Source organism: Lactuca serriola, chromosome 6 (assembly GCF_051521515.1).
Source record: "Lactuca serriola cultivar US96UC23 chromosome 6, Lser_US96UC23_V15, whole genome shotgun sequence".
In the NCBI taxonomy this organism is placed as follows: domain Eukaryota; kingdom Viridiplantae; phylum Streptophyta; class Magnoliopsida; order Asterales; family Asteraceae; genus Lactuca; species Lactuca serriola.
In genome coordinates, this window is record NC_136413.1 from 183,492,565 (window position 1) to 183,513,154 (window position 20,590).

General features: G+C 35.1%; 1 protein-coding gene and 1 long non-coding RNA gene across 4 annotated transcripts; both read right to left on the bottom strand.

Moving 5' to 3' along the window:
• Positions 1-1,520: 1,520 nt before the first annotated feature.
• On the bottom strand, positions 1,521-5,999 carry LOC145057517 (protein DETOXIFICATION 48-like). The gene is made up of 2 exons (XM_079005382.1): positions 3,388-5,999; positions 1,521-3,266 (listed from the first exon to the last, which is right to left on the bottom strand). Exons 1-2 carry the CDS (start codon positions 3,523-3,525, stop codon positions 1,746-1,748), a joined length of 1,659 nt encoding a protein of 552 aa, XP_078861508.1. The 5' UTR covers positions 3,526-5,999; the 3' UTR covers positions 1,521-1,745.
• Positions 6,000-7,577: 1,578 nt separating this feature from the next.
• On the bottom strand, positions 7,578-11,139 carry LOC145057518 (uncharacterized). 3 transcript variants are annotated; one of them, XR_013686128.1, is made up of 4 exons: positions 10,539-11,050; positions 10,306-10,366; positions 9,817-9,880; positions 7,578-8,662 (listed from the first exon to the last, which is right to left on the bottom strand). It is a non-coding gene; the product is annotated as an uncharacterized LOC145057518 (long non-coding RNA). The 3 variants fall into 3 exon arrangements; XR_013686127.1 differs by lacking the exon at positions 7,578-8,662 and adding an exon at positions 11,057-11,139 and having other exon boundaries at positions 9,533-9,880; positions 10,539-10,947; XR_013686126.1 differs by lacking the exon at positions 7,578-8,662 and having other exon boundaries at positions 9,533-9,880.
• Positions 11,140-20,590: the final 9,451 nt, after the last annotated feature.

The window sequence follows — 20,590 nt, forward strand, 5'->3', positions numbered from 1 at the left end:
TATATATATATATATATATATATATATATATATATATATATATATATATATAGAGAGAGAGAGAGAGAGAGAGAGAGAGAGAGAGAGATAGTGAGGCCCTCTACTACCACATGCGGTCCGCACTGGAAACCACGGTCAAGGGCGGTGTTCCTCTTTGAAACCGTGGCTAAGGTGCGGTAATTAAGACCACATCCACTCCCTACAGCTGTACGTTTATAGTTTATATCATGATTGTCAAAATCGCAATCCTGATCATAGATTCGTAGGATCGTACGATCCTAAATATGAAAAACGATCTGGATTTTAAAATGATCGTATTTGGGGTAGGGCTGCAGGTAGGATCGTAAGATCGTAGGATCGAGATCCGATCCGATCCTACCTTCCTTTGATTTTTTTATTTTTATTTATTTATTTATTTATTTTTGCAAATAAAATTTATTTTTACCATTTTATATCTTTTACCCTTTACCTATTTACCATTTATAATTTTGTATTGTGACTTATGACTAATATTTTGAAGTTTTGTAATTTTGAACGAAAAGTTAAATGTTTGAAATATTTTTCATGTTTAAAAATTATAAATTAAAATTATGTTTTATTTTGTGGGAGCTTAGGATCCCGATCCCGATCTTGTAAACTAAAAAACAATACTACGTAGGATCCCGATCTTGACAACCTTCGTTTGCATAATCATCAGAGCTCCAAGAGTCAATTACTGTTTTAGACCAGTCCATTTACTGTCCGATAACTTTAATGAGGGTTTTCTTTACGCGAATTTTGCAAAGCTGTTGAAAAAGGTGCGGGAAATTAAATGGTGGTGGATGTCTTATTGGGGGAATATGAGCATATTATCATGCTAAATGATATTCCTTTTTAGGGCATGCAGACACTTTTGTGGCTATATATGGGAGGAAACAACAATAAGAAAGAGAAATATAGTAGATGTTGTTATAAGGATACACAATCCCATACATATATAATATTAAACTATAAAAAAAATGAAAAGTATAAAGATATTGGTTTCAACAATTTTAAATACCATACATAATATTAAACTATAAAAAAATGAAAAGGTATAAAGGTGTTGATTCAACAATTTTAAAAATATTCAGATTAATTGTTGCTAGAATATTATTATTTTCTTGCGATTCCACTAAAAAACCGACTCCTAGACAAATAATTATCAAACCGTTATCACACTTTTATGGTGAGTACCGAATACTGTACACATACGCCATCGATTATCATTTAGAAACAAATCTTTGTACCTTGGCATACGATATCCAATTCAGACTTCATATCACAAGCAACGTCAATGATATATAAAACTCTTGATCTTGATTTGTGTATGCATGATTAAGTTGTTCATTAAATCACGACCTTTCAAATTATTAATATCATGTACATCGAATAAATAACATGTACAAGTAAGTTACAAAAATGAGAATCAATTTAATCTAATTACATCGCTGAATCAATGCCAGAAGGTATATATATGTAATGGATCAATGAACTAATGCTTTTTGTAAATGTTATTTTTATTCTATTCTTTTATGCATAGCTCAGCAATTACAACTGCATGATCTTTTTAGGGCAAAAAAAGCATCAGAATCAAGAACAATATACAGCCAAGGCTAAGAGAGAGAAAAAGATTTGCAGACTATTAAGAACATCTACTGGCTAAATGGTGTCAAGTACAATCATCAGATGATGAAGAAAAAGAATAAGAAAATGAAGTCGAGTCATTAATGCATAATGAGTGGATCTGTTTCAAGCGAACGAGAATTATCCTGCTTCTTCATCGTTTCAGATACCATGATTTCTTCAAGATTAGCTTCCGTGGAGTTCTTGGGCTGCAGATTCTTGTTTGATACTGGTAACACCGGATTAGCAGTTCTTGAAGGTTTAGAAGACGAAGATGATGGTGATTTTGTTAACTCTTTAGCTCTTTCCACTTGAAGAATCCAATCTGTTTTACAAAGAACATAAAGCATGAGCAAGGCACATGTTCCCTGAGCTGCAAGCAACCCTAACCAAAGTCCGGGGAACCCCATTTTCAAAACGAACCCCATGATGATCGCCACCGGCATTCCCACCAAGTAAAATGATCCCAAATTTATGTTCGCTCCAATGGTGGGCCTTGCACTTCCTCTCAACACCCCACAACCAGTTGTTTGAGGGCAGTTTCCAAGCTCACATAGTCCGATTATTGGTAATGCGATCGAAGTTAGTTCAAGAATCTCTGAATCGTTAGTGAAAAACCGACCCCATTTGTGCCTCATCAATATCGTGAACGCCATTGCCATAAGTCCTAAAACCATAGCGCAGAAAAGTGAAACAATCATCGAAATCCGTGCCTTAGCTGGTCGGTTTGCCCCAAGCTCGTTTCCAACTCTCGTTGACACACCGAGGCTCAATGCGGATGGGAAAACGTAAACCAAGGATGTAGTTTGGATGAGAATCCCCATTGAAGCAACGGTTGCTTTAGGGTTTACGAGTAATCCACACATCATTATCATAAGTTCATACCACCACCATTCGAGACAAACGGAAACACATGTTGGAATCGCTAAAGCTAACAAAGAAGACCACCCACGAAGGCAGTCGGAGCTTGGTGCCACCCATGAGTCTCTGTAAACACCGGAGAAGTAAACAAACGTGATCAGAAGGAACAACAAGTTGAGATTTGTGAGAACCATCGCGATCGCCACCCCAGAAATCCCCATCTTGAAATACCCAACGAGAAGGAAGTTGAGTGGGACATGCAGAAGGACTGAAACAGCTGAACAGTAGGTTAATGGTAGAATGATGTTCTGAGCTCGGAGATAAACACGAAGAGGGTGAAGAAGAGAGAGTAAGAAAAGGTCTGGAATTGCGAAGATGATGAAAGTGTGAGCTGCGGATGAAATCTCTTCATCTTGTCCACACCATAACAAGATATTCTTCATGTTGAACCACATGAAAGAGATTGGGAGAGAAGTTGACAAAAGTAGAAGCACTGTTCTTTGTAGCGTTATTCCCAAGAGTTTCATCTGTTTCGCACCATATGCTTGACCACAAATGGGCTCCATACCCATGGCTAGACCTGAGATGACGGAGTAACCAGTGATGTTCGCGAATCCAATGGAGAGTGAACCTCCGGCGAGCTCAAGCTCACCAAGATAGCCAAGAAACAGCATGGAGATCATAGCTCTTGAGTATAGTAGTAAACCAGTCATGGCTGTGGGTCCTGAAATCTTCCCAATGGCTTTGATTTCCTCCAATGCCTGGAGAAGAAAAAATGAAACAACAAGCAATTATCAATCTCAACTTCTCTTGATCTTTATTCGTAAAGATTCAAGCTTTCAAACTAATTTAAGATTAAAAGAATAAGACGCATGATGTTACCTCGGAAGGGGTTGGCCATGAATGAAGATGATCATCATGATCAGTAGATTTTGGGGGGTCATTGTTATGATGATTGTTGAAATGGGTGTTCTTGGAAATGACAAAATTGGAAGGGGAAGATGGTGTTGGATTACACATGGCTCAAAATTCTTGGTGTTAGGGAAAGAGGGAACTAAACAATTAAGTTAAAAAAAAAAAAAAAGAAGAAGAAACTATATATATAATACAAAAGTTATTAGATAGAGAGAGTGTGCAAACAGAAAAACACAATCACAAAACCAAAAACAAGAATACAAACAAAAAGGAGGAAAGAGAGGGGTTTTGGTTAGTTGGTGGCAAAGCAAGTACTACTAGTAATACTTTGTGTTTTGTTTTCTTAGGTAAAGAAAGAAAGAGAAGCTTTAGGAATTGATGGAGTCTTGAAGCCATGGGTGTTGGGTATATATACATAAACGAGTCGACCCTACCAATTTGAAAGAGAGAGATGCCATCGAAAAGCGGCTGGAAAGAATTGTTAATTTTCTTGAACACACACACACACGAGAGAGAGAGAGAGAGAGAGAGAGAGAGAGAGAGAGAGAGAGAGAGAGAGAGAGAGAGAGAGAGAGAGAGAGAGAGAGAGAGAGAGAGAGAGAGAGAGAGAGAGAGAGGTGGGGCCTACCCATATCCTTTCATCCCCTTTATAGACAGATATGTATATTAGTGAGTAACCCGTGTAAACTATATTGTCGTATGCCACTTTCTTTATCCAACGGGACATATAAAATAACGAATATAAGAGAATGACACGTCAAATAACTGAAGTTAAAGGGTCCTTTTTTTTTGTTCTTCATGATCCATTTTTATGAACAATGGAGTAAGATGATGATACCATGTCTTCTAACAAGAGGGACTCCTGTATCCAGATTTTGTTTTGTATATGATCTATAAGCCAATTAAAGAAAAATAAATAACATTCATAGACAGATGATTAAGGATTATTCATCAAATTTACCCTATTCATTCTAAATTTTGTAAAAATTAAGATTTAGAAATCCAAGAAAAAATTAGTCACAATAGAATAGGATAACGATCCCTTCTCGGCTTTTTTTTTTTTTTTTGATTTGATGGGCATTTGTTGTGTTTGTGAAACTTGCATCTTTAATTTATGGTTCTCCTTGTTAGTATCTAAGAGATGTCAGGATGAAATGGGCATCCTTTTGTGGTTGCAAATGGTTGTTTTTAAGAGCTTATAAATTGCCACGAAAGTTGTGATATCTTATCTTGAATTGAGGAAGCAATATTTATTTAAAATGCCCAATTTCTATCAAATAATTGAAAATATATAGCAAAAATGGTTTTTAGTTCAATGGTAAAATTTCGGTTGAAATAGTGTGACATTTCCCGTTTTATTATTTAATAATATTAAATATATCAATTGCAAGTTATAGTTTCTTTTTATGAAATAAATGGAATATAAAATTTGTTTTTCAACCGCCAAAAAACTTTTGCCCAAGAGTTTTTATTTTAGAGATAATGTTAAATGTCACTTTGTGGTTCTATTATATATAGTTTCTTTTCCCCCTTTGTGAGGTTGTATCTTTAACTATATGTATATGAATTCACCTTTCTGTTAGTAGGTTTTGTAAGGATAATCTTTAAAATTTACTTCTTTTTAGGTTCTTTATCATCCACCCAATCTCTTTCAAGTGAACCCAAAAAGGGTTAGTGATATTAAAATAATTAATCTTTAATTTAAGATTTGACAAGTGGAATTAAATGGTTGGAGTTTGATTTGAAGTGTGAATACATGCAAATATTTTGACATGACCATGGCCTAATTGAGACATATACTTTCGTACATATTAATAGTCTATGACACATGAGTTCTATGTGGTTATTCATATGATCCAAACATGTCTATTAGTCTATCCAAGTATTTTATATTAAATGATATTTGAATTGATATTATTCACTCTTAATTAAAGACAGCTATATGTAGGTCAAGATCGTGTATAACATGGAGGATATGATATGTGTTATCATGTGGGTACTAATAGGCCAAGACTCCTTAAGTAGAGCTTAACAACTAAATGTGTTTCCACATAAATAGAGTCGATAGGAAACATGGCATGTATGATGACCGAATCAGTATTAAATGTATCTGATCTCATCGAAAACGTTTATATATTATATATTTTTGCACACAATGACACAAATGGTACCAAGATGGGTGACATGGAGGGTTGAAGTGGTGGCCATGACAATGTTGGCATATTCTAAGACAACCATTTATGCATGTTGCATTAAGAAGGGGACCATGGCTAGAAGCTCTTGTAATCCTTGGCTCTATTACCCTTTCTTGAAATGTCTCAACTCTTTGTTTTTATGGATTATTACAACACTGTTAATATATTGTTTTAAATTCATTTATGATTCATTCATATTTAATAGATTATCACATCAACATCTCACTTTTCATACAACTTAATTTGGTCATTTAATTCCTACAATCTATTGATGAATAAACACTGAAAATTTCAATGGAATAATTTTTAAAAATATTTCATTCTTTTGTTAATCATTTTTCCATTCAATCAATTGAACTCTAAATACAATGTATGCCAACTCAGCATCTAACTATGGTTAAGTTCTCTCTCTCTCTCTCTTTCTCTCTCTCTCTCTCTCTCTCTCTCTCTCTCTCTCTATATATATATATATATATATATATATATATATATATATATATATATATATATATATATATATATATATCAATTAAATATTTCATCTTATTCAATCATGCATTTTGAATGATCTAAATAGTCCTATTCAACATGTTTTTTTTTTTTTTTTTTTTTTTTTCCTTAAATTTCCATTACAATGGAAATCCGATTTCCATAATTGTTTTAGCAACAACCTTAAATGTAGACAAATTTGACGAAGTTATATTTTGGTCAAGAGTTTAGTTGGGTTTTTATTTTTAGTAGCCAATCAAATTAGGTTGAAACTTTTTTCTCTTAATTTTAAGTTTCCTAATAGTTTTGGAGCATATTCCAAATAAAACGACTATACTGCATTTTATATTGATTTTTTATAAATATTTATTATTTAATTAATATCAAATTTTCTAAATTATTATTAAATTACATTTGGTTCTTGCTTCAAATATAATCTTTCATATAACAGTAAACACTTGTAAAAACCATATAACAAAATAATAAATAATATTATTAATTTACTTGGACTATAACCAAAATTACTAAACTTAATTATTTTAAACAATTAAATTACAACGCAATTCATTTAGAAACCAAAACCGAAAAAGAAATCAATTAATAACAAAAACCAAAAATGTAATTTAGTCCAAATAATAAAATCAAACAAAATATTATGTTGGATTTATCATTCAATGCAACGTTCGAATAACCGATTATATATATATATATATATATATATATATATATATATATATATATATATATATATATATATAGAGAGAGAGAGAGAGAGAGAGAGAGAGAGAGAGAGAGAGAGAGAGAGAGAGAGGTAAGTTTGAAAACAAATTAAAAATAAAAAAATCATTCTTAGTCAATCATTTATATTTATCGCAAAACACTCCGTCGTATCACCATAACATTGATTGGTAATATTCATATGTGAATATAATTATAAGTATTTTTCATATATGAATCCACCACCTTCCCTCCGCCACCAACCACCACCGCTCCATCACCGTCATTGTCACCATCACCTACCACCCACTGACATCACCTCCATCACCTTTACAACTACCATCTCCGCCACCGTTGTCACCACCTCCGCCACAGCTCCCACCACAACTCCCACCAACGCAACCACTATATATATATATATATATATATATATATATATATATTGACACGTTTTGTAGGCAGAAATTGTAATGGAATTTAATTCTTTAAAAATTAATGTGGGGCAAAACATGGCATTAATTGGCAATGATTTGTCTTCCATTATAAAGATTTTTTTAGATTATTAAAAAGAAAAAAAAAGTATATGATATGAGTTTAACTAATCTTAAAAGCAAGGTTAAGTTTACTAGAAATATCATCATAATTATTTCAAATAAAATGACACACACACACACATATATATATATATATATATATATATATATATATATATATATATATATATATATTGGCCATAAAAAGAAAAAGAAAAAGAAAAAAAAATAGCAATAATTTGGTATTGAAATAAGTGAAGTGAGTGACGCATACGGTGATACTTTGTATCGAAGCATACAGATTGAGCAAGAATAAGACTAGGAGGGAAAAAAAAGGCCACCTAAATCAATATTTAACCATTCAACTTTTATCCAATTTTTCTCGCACACCAACCAACACAACACAAGAGCGGTACTCGATTGGCTCCGCCTGCGACTATTTGCTCTCCCCCCTGCCAACTGCCAAGTACCAACACAAGTGCCAGTTTTGTCTCTGGTTATATGGCATCTTGAGACCAATATCCCAACAAGTAAAAAGGGTATTCTCGTCATTTCACACGTCATCAAATCATATCACATATTGACATGGGTACGAAATTTCTTGGAAATGATACCATAATAATAATAATAATAATAATAATAATAATAATAATAATAATAATACATTCTGTTTCAAATTCTCTCACAAAGATTCTACGAGTGGAAACGAAAACATGGCTTCACATGTTTGTACATTGACATTTACATCCGTACGGTTGTTGTACAACCATTCGATGCATGCATGTGTGTGTCGGGACAAATGTAGATTGTTTTGTGGAGAACATTCGCTAAAATGGAAATTGAAGGATGAATTAACGTGGCTTTCAAATCAAACTTTTAAGGACATAAAATGCGCACCCATTTTAGTTATTCGTATTAATTACTTATATTAATAGTGATAACACATAAAAAAAAAAAGGAAATGTTCTTGACAAAGAGAATAATTCTAAAAATGCTTCATGGGCATTGAGTTGGGTAACAAACGTTACAAAGGTGCCAATGCAACGAAGGCAAACCAGAACTTTAATGCTAAGAATTTATTCCGTTTTCCAAAGTTAGGAATAAAACAGAATAATTGTAAAGATGAAAGAAAGAAGGGTACACTTAAAGGGACCATTCTTTAACTTTAAACTTTATGTAGAAAAATAAATTAACAATTAACAACACAAAATAGACACATCTCTAATCAGCATATTTCCACTTGTAAAAAAGCATGTGGTGTTAAAACTTAAAACCCTACTCCGTAAAAAAATTATTCTTCCAATTACCCTGAAACGTGGTCGATTTAAAAGATATTAAGGTGAATCTTATTATTTGATAAATGTGATTATGATTTAAAAAAAATAATAATAATAAAAAGAATAGATGAATGAGTCGACTGGTAAATTAAAAGGCTGCAAGTGATGGGCTAATGAGTCGCTATCAAGAAAGTGGAAACAAAATGGTCCTCTGAAAATCTTATGGTCCATTTTTCCAAGAGAAGAGAGACAACATGTTAACAAAAAACCAACAACTAAAATTTAAATAAGTTGATGAATTATTACTTGAAAGTACTGTTATATCAGTTGAAAAGCTAATCAGATGTTATATATACACCAAAATAACTGAAACATTAACAACATCAAGACAAATACTATAACAGACAATGAAAATGAAAAGGCTACAACAAGAGAGACCCTCAACAATGATGTGGAACACTTACGAATATATTTAAATAAAAAAAAAGACTTAGCTGGGTAGAAAATGTCATTAATTCCAAAGTTAAGGGTCTCTCATGTAACAGTATAAACATGTAGTAAGTAAGATACTAACTCTTTACCTGTTTGTCCTTCTTTTTTCCTATCAAATGTTGTGGAATTTGTTTTTTCAAGATGAAAGGGTAAAAGGGTCATTTTGTCTTGTTCAAAGTTTTTAAAAAGAAACAGGCTTTATATATACAGAACTTTATCTAGACAAACATCTTTACACATTTTTAGCCACTTTACTCATACACGAGTTAATGGAGAAAAATGGAAAAAAGAAAAAGCCACAAAAAGGTTGTTTAAGCCAAATTATTAGCACTTATCACCAAAACTGTTATAGAAAAGGGAATATCAATGTAAAAACATGAAATTAACATAAAAACAAAAACAAAGAGTATAAGAATTTCTAAATTTATAATTTCAAACTCCTTATATTAATCAGTGCATGTTGGCCTTAAAGATATACTTCCTCATGGCAAAAACAGGCATCAAAACATGAGTAAAAGACTCATTAAGAAGTTTAAATTACATACACTTGGGATTTATAACTTTAATTAATAAGTTATAAAGATAAACATAATCACGAATCAGTTTATACTCACTAAAGGATTACTAAAGAAGCAGTTTGATAAAATGATGGAAAAACATATGAATCATAAACAGAAAGGAGGAGTAACATACCTGTTGGGGGACAAAAAGGCAGATTAAGAGAACCATTAACAACAAAATGAACCATGAAAAGAATCTGCATTATGGTTGCACAAATGGAAATAAGTCAAAAATAGTTCTTGCAGATGTAATAATATGTACAAAGTTAGGTAGTAAGAGTGTAAGACATCTTATCAAAACTTTCACAACCAATAAAAAGTTTTGTCCCAAATCGATTACTAGTCTTTGTTTGATGATTTGATCTATAAACTTTGTGATTCTTTTGGGAATGCTACACTTAATCATAACTTTTATTTGTGCACCTTGAACAAACAAGTCATGTTTTGTAGGGAAATGTGAGTGGAAGAGATAGCATAAAATTACTGATAAGCATATTGGAAGACCATTTAATCACAAAGCCAAGAAAATAAAGGCGAGTTTAGCATTAGTAATGTGCAATTTTATTTGCTAAAATGGTGTACTTTAGAAGGTTATTGCTTTTGTTGATGAAAACTGTCTTACCCAATGGAAAACAATCTCAAGGACTGGAGTTCATCTTCCCTGTGTCTTCAAGATCTTTTATCTGCAACTCCATACAGATTCAGATTCCACAAAGATAAACAATTAGGTAAATATCATCAACCAGTTAAATGTATAACAAATACCTAGTGAATTTCTATAGAAATTGAACAAAAACGTGAACCATACTGTTCAGGAATTCACACACATATAGATACAAATAGATAGAAGTTTACCTGTAAGATCATTTGCGAGAGCGTTAGAAGAACCTCCATTGACATTATTAGCCATATCAGGCAACCAAAATCCTATCGCGAAAACGATGATCGTCTTCTTCTTACCGCAATTTCAAACCAAACCCCCACTAGCTGCATCGTAATCATTCAAAAGCACGGGCACGATGATCGAATCGACTTCAATTGTAATGAACAACCGCAGGCAGCTGAGCCAGCTTGTAGAGCGACACTCATGCCTCCAATAGGGGTGTACGGAGCCCTCTACCGTTCTCGACCTTGCGTGAGGAATTTTGCTCTGAGATGAGTTATCAATTCGTAGTAGTAGCACTCGTTTGTAATTGTCTATGCCAATTGGATTGAAGTTGACAACACTTGATTGATCGCTTTTGCTGTCAAAAACTTGTGAATCCTACAAAAATTGATCCACTTTTACTTCAAATTGGGCCAGTTCAAACAAATGTATGTGTTTTTGTTTACTTTTGTGTCTTTGAGACTCCATGGTTATGATAATTGGATACCTTGGGTTCAATTGAAGACGGCACTGTTTCTTGACTCTTGACAGCGATGCTAAACCCAGAACAACTAACTATGAGTTTCAAAAAGGTCGTTGTATTTTGGCTATGATGTCATATTAGTCCCTTATATCTAGTAATTGACAACTACGCCCCTAAATGCAAAAGAAATTCATATATGTGGGGTGTATAGCTTTATTATTAACAATTTAGATTTATCAAGTTTGAATGCTCATAGAGTGTCAAACCCAACAAATAATATAGGTATAAATTAACTCTAAATATACAGTTGTGACATCCTTATTTTTTTACGGCCAAAAGATACCGATTTGTTTATACTTATTAAATCAGAGCATTCTTTTAAAAAATATTAATTTGTTTAAAAACATGATAATATTATTATCAAAGTATTTTTGAAGAAATGTGTTTTATTTATAAAACATGGGATGTCATTGTCAATACAGAAAGATAAACATAAATGAAGACTTACTGTAACACTCCAAATCAGTTATTACCTTTGGAACCCTTGAAATTATAAATATTGCATATAGGTCCCTTAAGTACGTTGGGGGTACTTCAGGAGTACGCTTAGCATACCATGCATGGATGATCGCGGAGGGCCAACACATACGATGGGCGTACCAAAGGGTACGCGGGGCGTACGTGACGAATGTTCAAACCCTAATTTCCGGACTTAAGACCTATATCAGCATCCTTATCTCATTTGAGCCTCACCCTAATTGGCCTCCTTCACCCTCAAACGTCCTTGAAAACCCTAAAATCATTAGAGTGTGTGTTCTTGAGCTTGTGAGTGTTTAAACACCATCCTTTGGTGTGTTAGCTACAAGGAAGAGGAGGAAACAAGATTGAACGTGGAAGAGCTCCTGGATCTTACATTTTGAGCGGCTTAAGAAGCTTGAGGAGGTAAAAAGCTTTCACCTTGGTCATTATTTTCATTCCTAGAGCTAGGGTTTTCTCTTTAGTCTTTTTTTGTGTTCTTGGACCACCTCTTGAGAGTTTAAGCAACTCCAGAGCTTTGGGAAGACGGATCTGAAGTCCTTTGGTCCATTCATAACATAAAAATGGAGTCTTGATGCGTGTTTTGACCTCATGCATGGATTAAGACTCTTGGAAAGGTCTTAATGGGTTGTTGGGAGCATGTAGAACATGCAAAGGCATAAAGTTGCCAACTTTATGCCTTATGTCGTCTTAATGAACTCGGATTTAAAGATTGGACATTGGAACATAAAGTAATAAGCACTTAATGGAAAAGGTGCTTAATATGTTCGTACGATGGGCGTAGTATAGTGTACGCAGCACGTACAGCTCAGGGACTCAGTACGCTAAGCATATAGGAGTGGTACGCATGTCGTAAGCACTCAGAAGGACTTAGAGGTTCCTAAGACATTTGGAGTAAGTCCTTGGAGGGTTTCCACGACTTCCTAGTATGTTTACATGTTTAGCTCGTATATTATTTTTATGGTTAGTGAAGACTGTGTGGAGGTTCCCATGGTAGGTAGCCAAGACCACGTAGGGGTTCTAGTGGCAGCTAGCAAAGACCATGCGCGGGGGGGGGGGGGGGGGGGTCCCATGGTAGATAGTTAAGACCACATGGGGTTTGCAGTGGCACCTGGTATAAGACCTTGGAAGGTTTCCTTGGCATCCTTATATGTTTGTATGCATGACTTATGTATTATGTGTAGCTTAAGAGCTATTATGGATTATGTGATTATGTGGATTGTATGGGGTATGCTCTAGGGAACTCAGTAAGCATTAGCTTACAGTTTGTTGATTTGTTTCAGGTACTTCTGAGCCTAAGGGCAAGGGCAAGGCTTGATGATGCGGCATGCACTCACCGACATTTCATTTGATGGGACACTTTGATATTTGAAATAAAATGTTGATGTTATGGATTTGAAAACAATTGTCATTGATATTTCACTTTTTATGGGAATGTTTTGGCTAATTAAAAATGAAAATTTTATTTGAAAATTTGGGTCGTTACACTTACTATGTTTTATTACACTAATGATCTACATCTCTTTCAATTTATTAGCAGATACATACATCATTATCCATATATAATTACCTATGGTGCAAGGAAACTAAGTAGGTTAGGTTTGGGAAACCTAGTGAGTACATAGGGTTTTCAACCCACAATATTATAAATTTTTAATTATATATTCTTCACCATTCAAATAACTTAACTACCCCACTCCCATTATTCTCACTTACTAATTCTAATATGATGATCTCGAGGGATCTTTCTTAAAGGATCTTAATCAACATACAACTAAAATTTCTAGATGATTAGGCATAACAATATGATAATACTTTGGGTAAACACGACAACACAACAATACATCAGTACTTTGGATAGTAACATCAGGCACGTCAGTACAAGAGTACTTGGGATAAGAATGACAATACAAAAGTACCTTGGATAAGCACGGTAGTACAAAAGCACTTGGGATAGACACGACTTATAATTCCGCAGGACTTTCACTAACATATCATAATCACTATCTCACACAGCCCTATCACAACCTCTCATCTGTTATTTCACACAACCCTTCACTATCCAATCATATTATTAAGTACGATAAAGTATATATATTTTAAACAAGTAATAACTATATCATGTCGCATGTACATATTAAACACATCAAGATAGCGCAGATAACATTTAAGCAATTAGAATAGTTGTATCTATATGTAAGTTTGAAAGTAACTATGCACTCACTTGATAAAACTGATTGACGATTTCGGCATTGCTTCGCTTCGTATTTTGAAAAAACCTAGACGTATAAAGTATTAAGCCTTAGTCTAGTTTTGTAATTCTGGTGACTATAATAATTATAGTCTAGATTCCTCACTAATCCCAATGTGTACATCAAGATCTATCAAGTAAGGATTAGCCAGTCACGACAATTAGGAGGCATGATCATTTCAGCATAATAGCTTTTCTGAAATCCAACAACCAAGCCAACGTGACCATTCTAGACACCTCTCTCGTAAGTAGATCAATAAGTATAACGACATGGGATTACTGATAAATCTTATTTATAGGTTCATAATAATGACTATGGCTTATAAATATAAATTACACTAAAATAAGGATGAGTGTAATTTAACTTACCAAGATTTCCTAGACAAAATTCTGGAAATTGCACTGGCAGAGCTTCTACTTGCTAGCTACTACTACTTTAGGGGTCCTAGGGCTTCGCCGAACACTAAAACCAAGGAAAATGAGGCTAGAACTGAAGAAAATCGAGAGAGAAGGATATAAGAGGTGTGGAGGAATGAATGAGGCTTGGTATCCTATTTGTAGTCGATTTTGGGGTGCGCGACATGTAAAATATAACATCTTGTTTCTTGCCGTTTCTGGGCTGTGGGCAGGAAGTCGATTGTGTAAGGCTTTGGGCCTTAAAGAGGGCAATTTTAGTACTTGTGGAAGGAGGTAATGTTAGTTAAGAGATTTTACCCTTGAATTGTTTTTTTTGGGTCGAAGGGTAGAAAGGTAAAAGTCATAGGTCGGGTTCTTGCATGAAATATGGATTTTTATTTAAGAATTTTTTAGTCCAAGATATTTAGATAATATTGTAGAGCTCTTAGATACATTTTCGTGGATATAAAGAACATCGAAAACAAAGTTGACATGAAGAAGCTACGACCATTTGAAGTTAGGTCGATTTTTGAGTTAGCCGTGTACGTTGGGCGTCTGGGGAGTACGTTGGTTGTACTAGGTCATCCCTAGTATGATGGGTGTACAAGGAGTATGGTGGGCGTACACAATCAGTGCCCAAACCCTATTTTCATGGTTTGAGCCCTATTTAAGTTCCGTAACTCCCCCAAACCCATTCCATTCTCAGCCGCCACCTCTCCAACACCCTCTCTTGAAACCCTAACCCTAGATTGAGCATTGTGAGCAAAAAGAAGGTGTTTTTAAGTGATTTGGAGTTTTCTTGGTGCACCTTGGAGAAGAATGGGCTCATTGAAGAAGCATTGGTTGCTTTAGAGCTTGTAGATCCAGACCTTGTTCACCTTGATCTTTCTTCTAGAGGTATAAAGTTTAAATCTTGATGATGAAATTGTTAGATCTAGCTATTTTTGTGTGTTATGAGCTTTTAGTCACTTGAAGTGCATAAATTTTACATCTTGAAAATTTTGTGACCTTTTTATGGAACAAGTTGGAAACTTTATCCATCTAAACATCATTTTGATTCAGATATGAAGGTTGGAGACTTGGACTTAATGGATTAAGTTGAAAAAGATGCACTTTTGGGTCCCTTTGAGACTTAAAGAATAGATCTTGTTTGTTGGGATCATTCTAATGGATAAAGTTGGAAATTTTATCCATTATGGAGCTCTTAGGAACCATAAAAATGTGATATTGGTCCTTCTTTCCCTTCCATGCAAGAGTTGTGATGTCTTAATGGATTAATAAGTTAGGGTTTTAACTTTTGGACTCCTTAGCCATATAAAGTCATAAAGGTGGAAACTTTATGACTTAAGACAATGTTTTGAGGCTAGATCTGATTCTGGGTGAAAAGCCCTTAAGGGATTAATTGCTTAATGGAAAGGATGGAACCAGCTCGTGTACGTTGGACTTGGTGAAGAAATTCAAGGGCAACAGTAAGGATGACATCAAGTGCTTCTCTGAGATGGTTTTGTGGTACATTCATGTTCACAAGTTACTTTTAAGCTTCATTCCAAAAATTTACGAAGTGAAAAAGCGAATCCTGAATTAATGGACTCTCGCCTCAATTGACGCAAAGGGGAGATTGTTGGGTATTAGATGTTGCGTCATTGGGCTTTTTGTTTAGTTTGTTATGTAAATGGGTTGGGCCTGTCCTCCCGTATTTAATTCTAGGGTTATAGTATTTATGGTGCATGCATGCATCTTATTTTAACAACTCTGATAATTATTCTTTAACCCTAATCATGCCTCTATAGTAGCAATTCTTTATCAAGTTCTTCTAAGGCATGACACTTAATCATTCAACATTATTTGGATCATCGTTGTGTTCTTGATTTCACTTGTTTTGAATCTAAACGATCATTAAGGATCTTAATCCTATTAATTGGTATCAGATCATTTAATTATTCACCGTCAATTCATTCAAGTGTGTTGAATTTTAGGGTTCACTCAGTTCATGGTTGTACGAAACCAAGATCATTAACACATATGTTTTGCAACCATAAACCTTAGTGATCAATGCTGAGAGTCTCAAGGGTTGCTTGTATGAAAGCGAACGTGATGCAGAACAGAGTAAGGTGGTGTAAGAAAACAAAAGTACCTCTGCTATGCGAAAGTGACCAAGCAGAAAACTCTTGATTCATTATAAGAAGAGTAAGGTACCTCATGAATTATATGAAATTGTAGCCTGGTTGGGAAGAAACGACCGGTATTATCGATTCATTAAGGCTTCAACATAAGGTCGTCGAGGCTTTAGACAACATGCAGCAACATGCTTCTAGGGACTCTTAGCTAGTTCATAAATAAAGAGATTTATACCTGCCCCGTCATTCGTATTAAGAGTTTGGCATTGAGCCCTACACAAATGGTTAATTAACAAAAGAAGAACAATGTTTTTGGATTTTTAAGATTTGAGAAAATAAAATAAATGAAACCAATAAATAAATAATAGAAAAATAAACAAGTTATTTTGAATTTTTGAAGTTTTCTAAAAAAGAATTAAAAAAAAAGATTGAAAAACAAGACAAAGATAAGAAACATTATACATAAAGTACAAAAGGATATTGGAAAATCCGAACCACAAATGAAAATTAGACTGTGAACTAATGCGAGCGTTCACACCGGTTCGCAGTGTTAAAGTAGACTACGAATGAACAGTAGACTGCGAACTACTGCGAGCGTTCACACCGGTTCGCAGTGATGAAGTGGATGTGAATGAACAGTTGACTACGAACTACTGCGAACGTTTGCACCGATTTGCAATGTAATCATTATGTGTGCTAAGGTGGTTTCGGAACAGATTCAACTTCTATCATTCCTAGGCCTTGAAGAATTCTATTGATGGTGGTTTCAGGCAAGGCTTTTATGAATATGTCAACTAACTAATCAGAGGATCTTACGAAGTGAATTTCAACGTTGCCATCTTCGAAGTGATCCTTAATGAAATGATACCTCGGTGCTATGTGTTTCGTCTTTGAGTGTTGCAATGGGTTGTGACAAATGCGAATGGCACTTTCAGAGTCACCGTATAGTGGGATTCGTTTCATGCTTAAGTCATAATCACGAAGTTGACTTTGAATCCAAATGAATTGGGATGTACATGAGGCAGTAGCTATATATTTAGCTTTAGTTATTGACAAGGATACACACGTTTTCTTCTTGGATTGCCAACTAACAAGTTTGCCATCGAGAAATTGGCATCCTTCAGTTGTGCTCTTTCTATCTAATCCACATCCCCGAAGGTCAACATTCGAAAACGCTTGTACGAAGAAGCCTGAGTTCGTAGGATACCATATTCCAAGTGATGAAGTTCGTTTCAAGTATCTAAAGATATTTTTGACGGCCACCATGTGAGGTTCACGAGGATTTCCTTGGAACCTAGCACAATAACAAACAGAAAACATAATGTCTGGTCTACTAGCTGTTAGATACATCAATGATCCTATCATCTGACGATAAAGGGTCATATCAGCAGCTGGTTTTTCTAGAGATGGTGTCAGTTTCGTTCCGAATGCCATTGGAACCTTCTCTTTAGAGTCACTCGCCATGCCAAACTTAGTGAGTAAAGTCTTCGTATATGCTTCCTGATTTATGAAAATACTTTCCAGTCCCTGTCTTATATTCAATCCAAGGAAAAAGTTAATTTGACCCATGGAGCTCATCTCAAATTTAGTTTCTGAAGAGCTCAATTTAGTAGTTTGTTCTAGGCTTTACGATTTAATAGTAGGGAGTGTGTTGGTAGCTTGTTTTGTAGTAGTTTACGGTTGTAACGAGTTTACGGCCGTAAACTCTTCTCGGTCATGTGGTGTATAAATAGTGGGTTAGTCAGACGTTTTATGGTTGTTGATGCCTTTAGAGTTCACGACTTCCATCAAGTTGTATCAGATGTTTATTGCTATAAAACGTGTGCAAGATTGGTTTGTTTTCCTTATGTGTTTATTATTGCTTTGTGTGATTGTATTTGCTTTTGATCTCTGGTAAGATCCGTTATTTGGACCTTACAATTGGTATCAGAGCAAGCCTAGTGTCAAAAGCATTCTACAATCAATTTTGGAGCAAGGTTTTATTGGACTGAGAGCAAGTTCGTGTTTTTCTGCAAAAGGATTTTTGGTTTCATCGAGAAACTGAAATAATCATTGTTTACGACCCAAGATTACGGTCGTAATCCCTATTTACGGCCGCAATCCCATCATAGTTCTTCAACCGTGAATTGCTTTCTTGAACCGTAAACCTGGAATCGAAGACCGTATTCTTCAACCGTAAAACCTTGGACCATGAATCTAAATTAAATTCTTGCACCGTGAACCTTGAACCGTATTCTCCTCTTAACCGGAAATTTTATAGTTTACGGCCGCAAACTCATTTTTGGCAGTGAACTCTTTTTGACGGTAAATCGGATTTTAACTAAATCAGTTTATATTTTAATTTTAATTTTAATTAATTGTTAGAAATGGAATCTCAAAGTCAAAACCACTTTCAAGAGCTTGATGCTGTCATGGGTACCACCACGCGAGTTCCAAGGTTAATGTCTGCTGATGGGTTTCCTGAATGGAAGTACAGAATAGAGAAGTACATAAAAATGAAAGATTTCAAGTTGTGGAAATGCATCATCAAGAATCCAGTCAGAGTAACCACTACAGTTGCAGGACAAGTGGTTGATAAGAAAATAGAAAATTACACTGATGAAGACTTTGAGAGTGTGGAGGAGCAGGAAAAGGCATTGGCCATCTTGACCATGGCCTTGTTACCAGACATTGCTCAAGGGTTCAGAGAGTATACGTCGGCTAAAGCTTTGTGGGAAGCCCTGATTGAGGTGTATGAAGGGAACGAAGATATGCGAGAGAGTCGCCATGACATGTTGCGACAACATTTTAATATGTTTAATTATGTTCCTGGAGAGACCCTTGAAACACAGCTGCAACGGTTCACAACTCTCAATACAGAAATGACTCTGGCCGGGATTTTCTATACAAAGTCAGAAGTAAACAAGAAGCTGCTGAATGCTCTCCCAAAATCTTGGGACATGAATGTAGCTGTCATTAAGAAAACTAAGGATCTCAGCCGCCTATCTCTCGCTAAAGTGATGGCAGTCATCAAGGCGTGTGATATTGATGACAAGCAGCGGGAAATTAACCATGTAAACTCATATTTAGCTGCGAATCTTGGCATCTCCTTTAACAATGCTCTTTCATCCTTTTCTGTTTCTCTTCCCTCTACAGGTTCATCTTTTAATCAGCTCCCTTTCACAAGCTCAGATTCAGACTTTTCAAACTCCATTAGCTTCCTCTGCTTCAGCCATGCCCCTTTCGCAGAATCAATCATTTATAGCTGCTCACGCTGCTTCATCCTCAACCGGAGCTTCTTCTTCAAAGGGAAAGGAGGGCGATGAGAATCTTGCACTTGCTTCGGGGCTTGTCAATTGCTACAATGTGCTTGTAGCCGGGGATCTTCCACCTCAATTGTCATTTGCCGATCTAGATCAGATTCACCATGAAGACGTTGATGAGATGGATATTACATGGCAAATTGCCATGGCAGTCTTTAGGGCAAAACAATTTGCCAAAAAGACTGGAAAGAATAAATGGGGAATGAGTGCTAACAAGAAGGTTGGGTTCAGCAAGGGAAAGCTACGATGTTTCAACTGCCACGAGCCAGGGCACTTTGCTCGTGATTGTCCACATCCAGACAAAAGACAAAATAATGATAGGACAATGGTTTCAGTTGGAAACAATTGTAGTGGTAATCAAATAAACAACGAGAAGTCTATGGTCGCTCAGTCATTTGATTGGGAGGATCAGATGCAAGCCCTGAACCTGTCCGGACGTGAAACGACCCACCTGGCACAAGTTTGTGATGATGCCCCGGCAGAGATTGTGGCAGCTGAAGATAAGATGATGAAGCTGCAGTTTGCATTGATGGTATCCTCTTCTCATGAACCTAATTCAGTCAAGGTAAGTCTTCCATCATGCTCTCAAGCCTGTATTGATTATGTTAAAACTTTGCATGAGAAAATTAAGACATTAGACAATGAAGTAGAAAATCTTAAGATTCTTTGTGAACTTAATGACAAATTAATAAGGGACGTAGAAGACCTTAATATGAAGGGTACCAACTTAGAAAAGGTCAAAAACCACTTAAAGCTCAATTGGAATAAAAAATTAAGGACTTTAGGTGACTTTAGGAAGACTATAGTAATAAATGTGAGAATTATGATTATGTAGTGAAACAAAACGCTGAATTAGTGGCTGAAATTGAATCTTTAAATGGAAAATTTGAAACCGCCAAGCTTGATGTTAGAAAATATGATTATTCAAGTGAGGTAGTCGCAAATATGATAGACC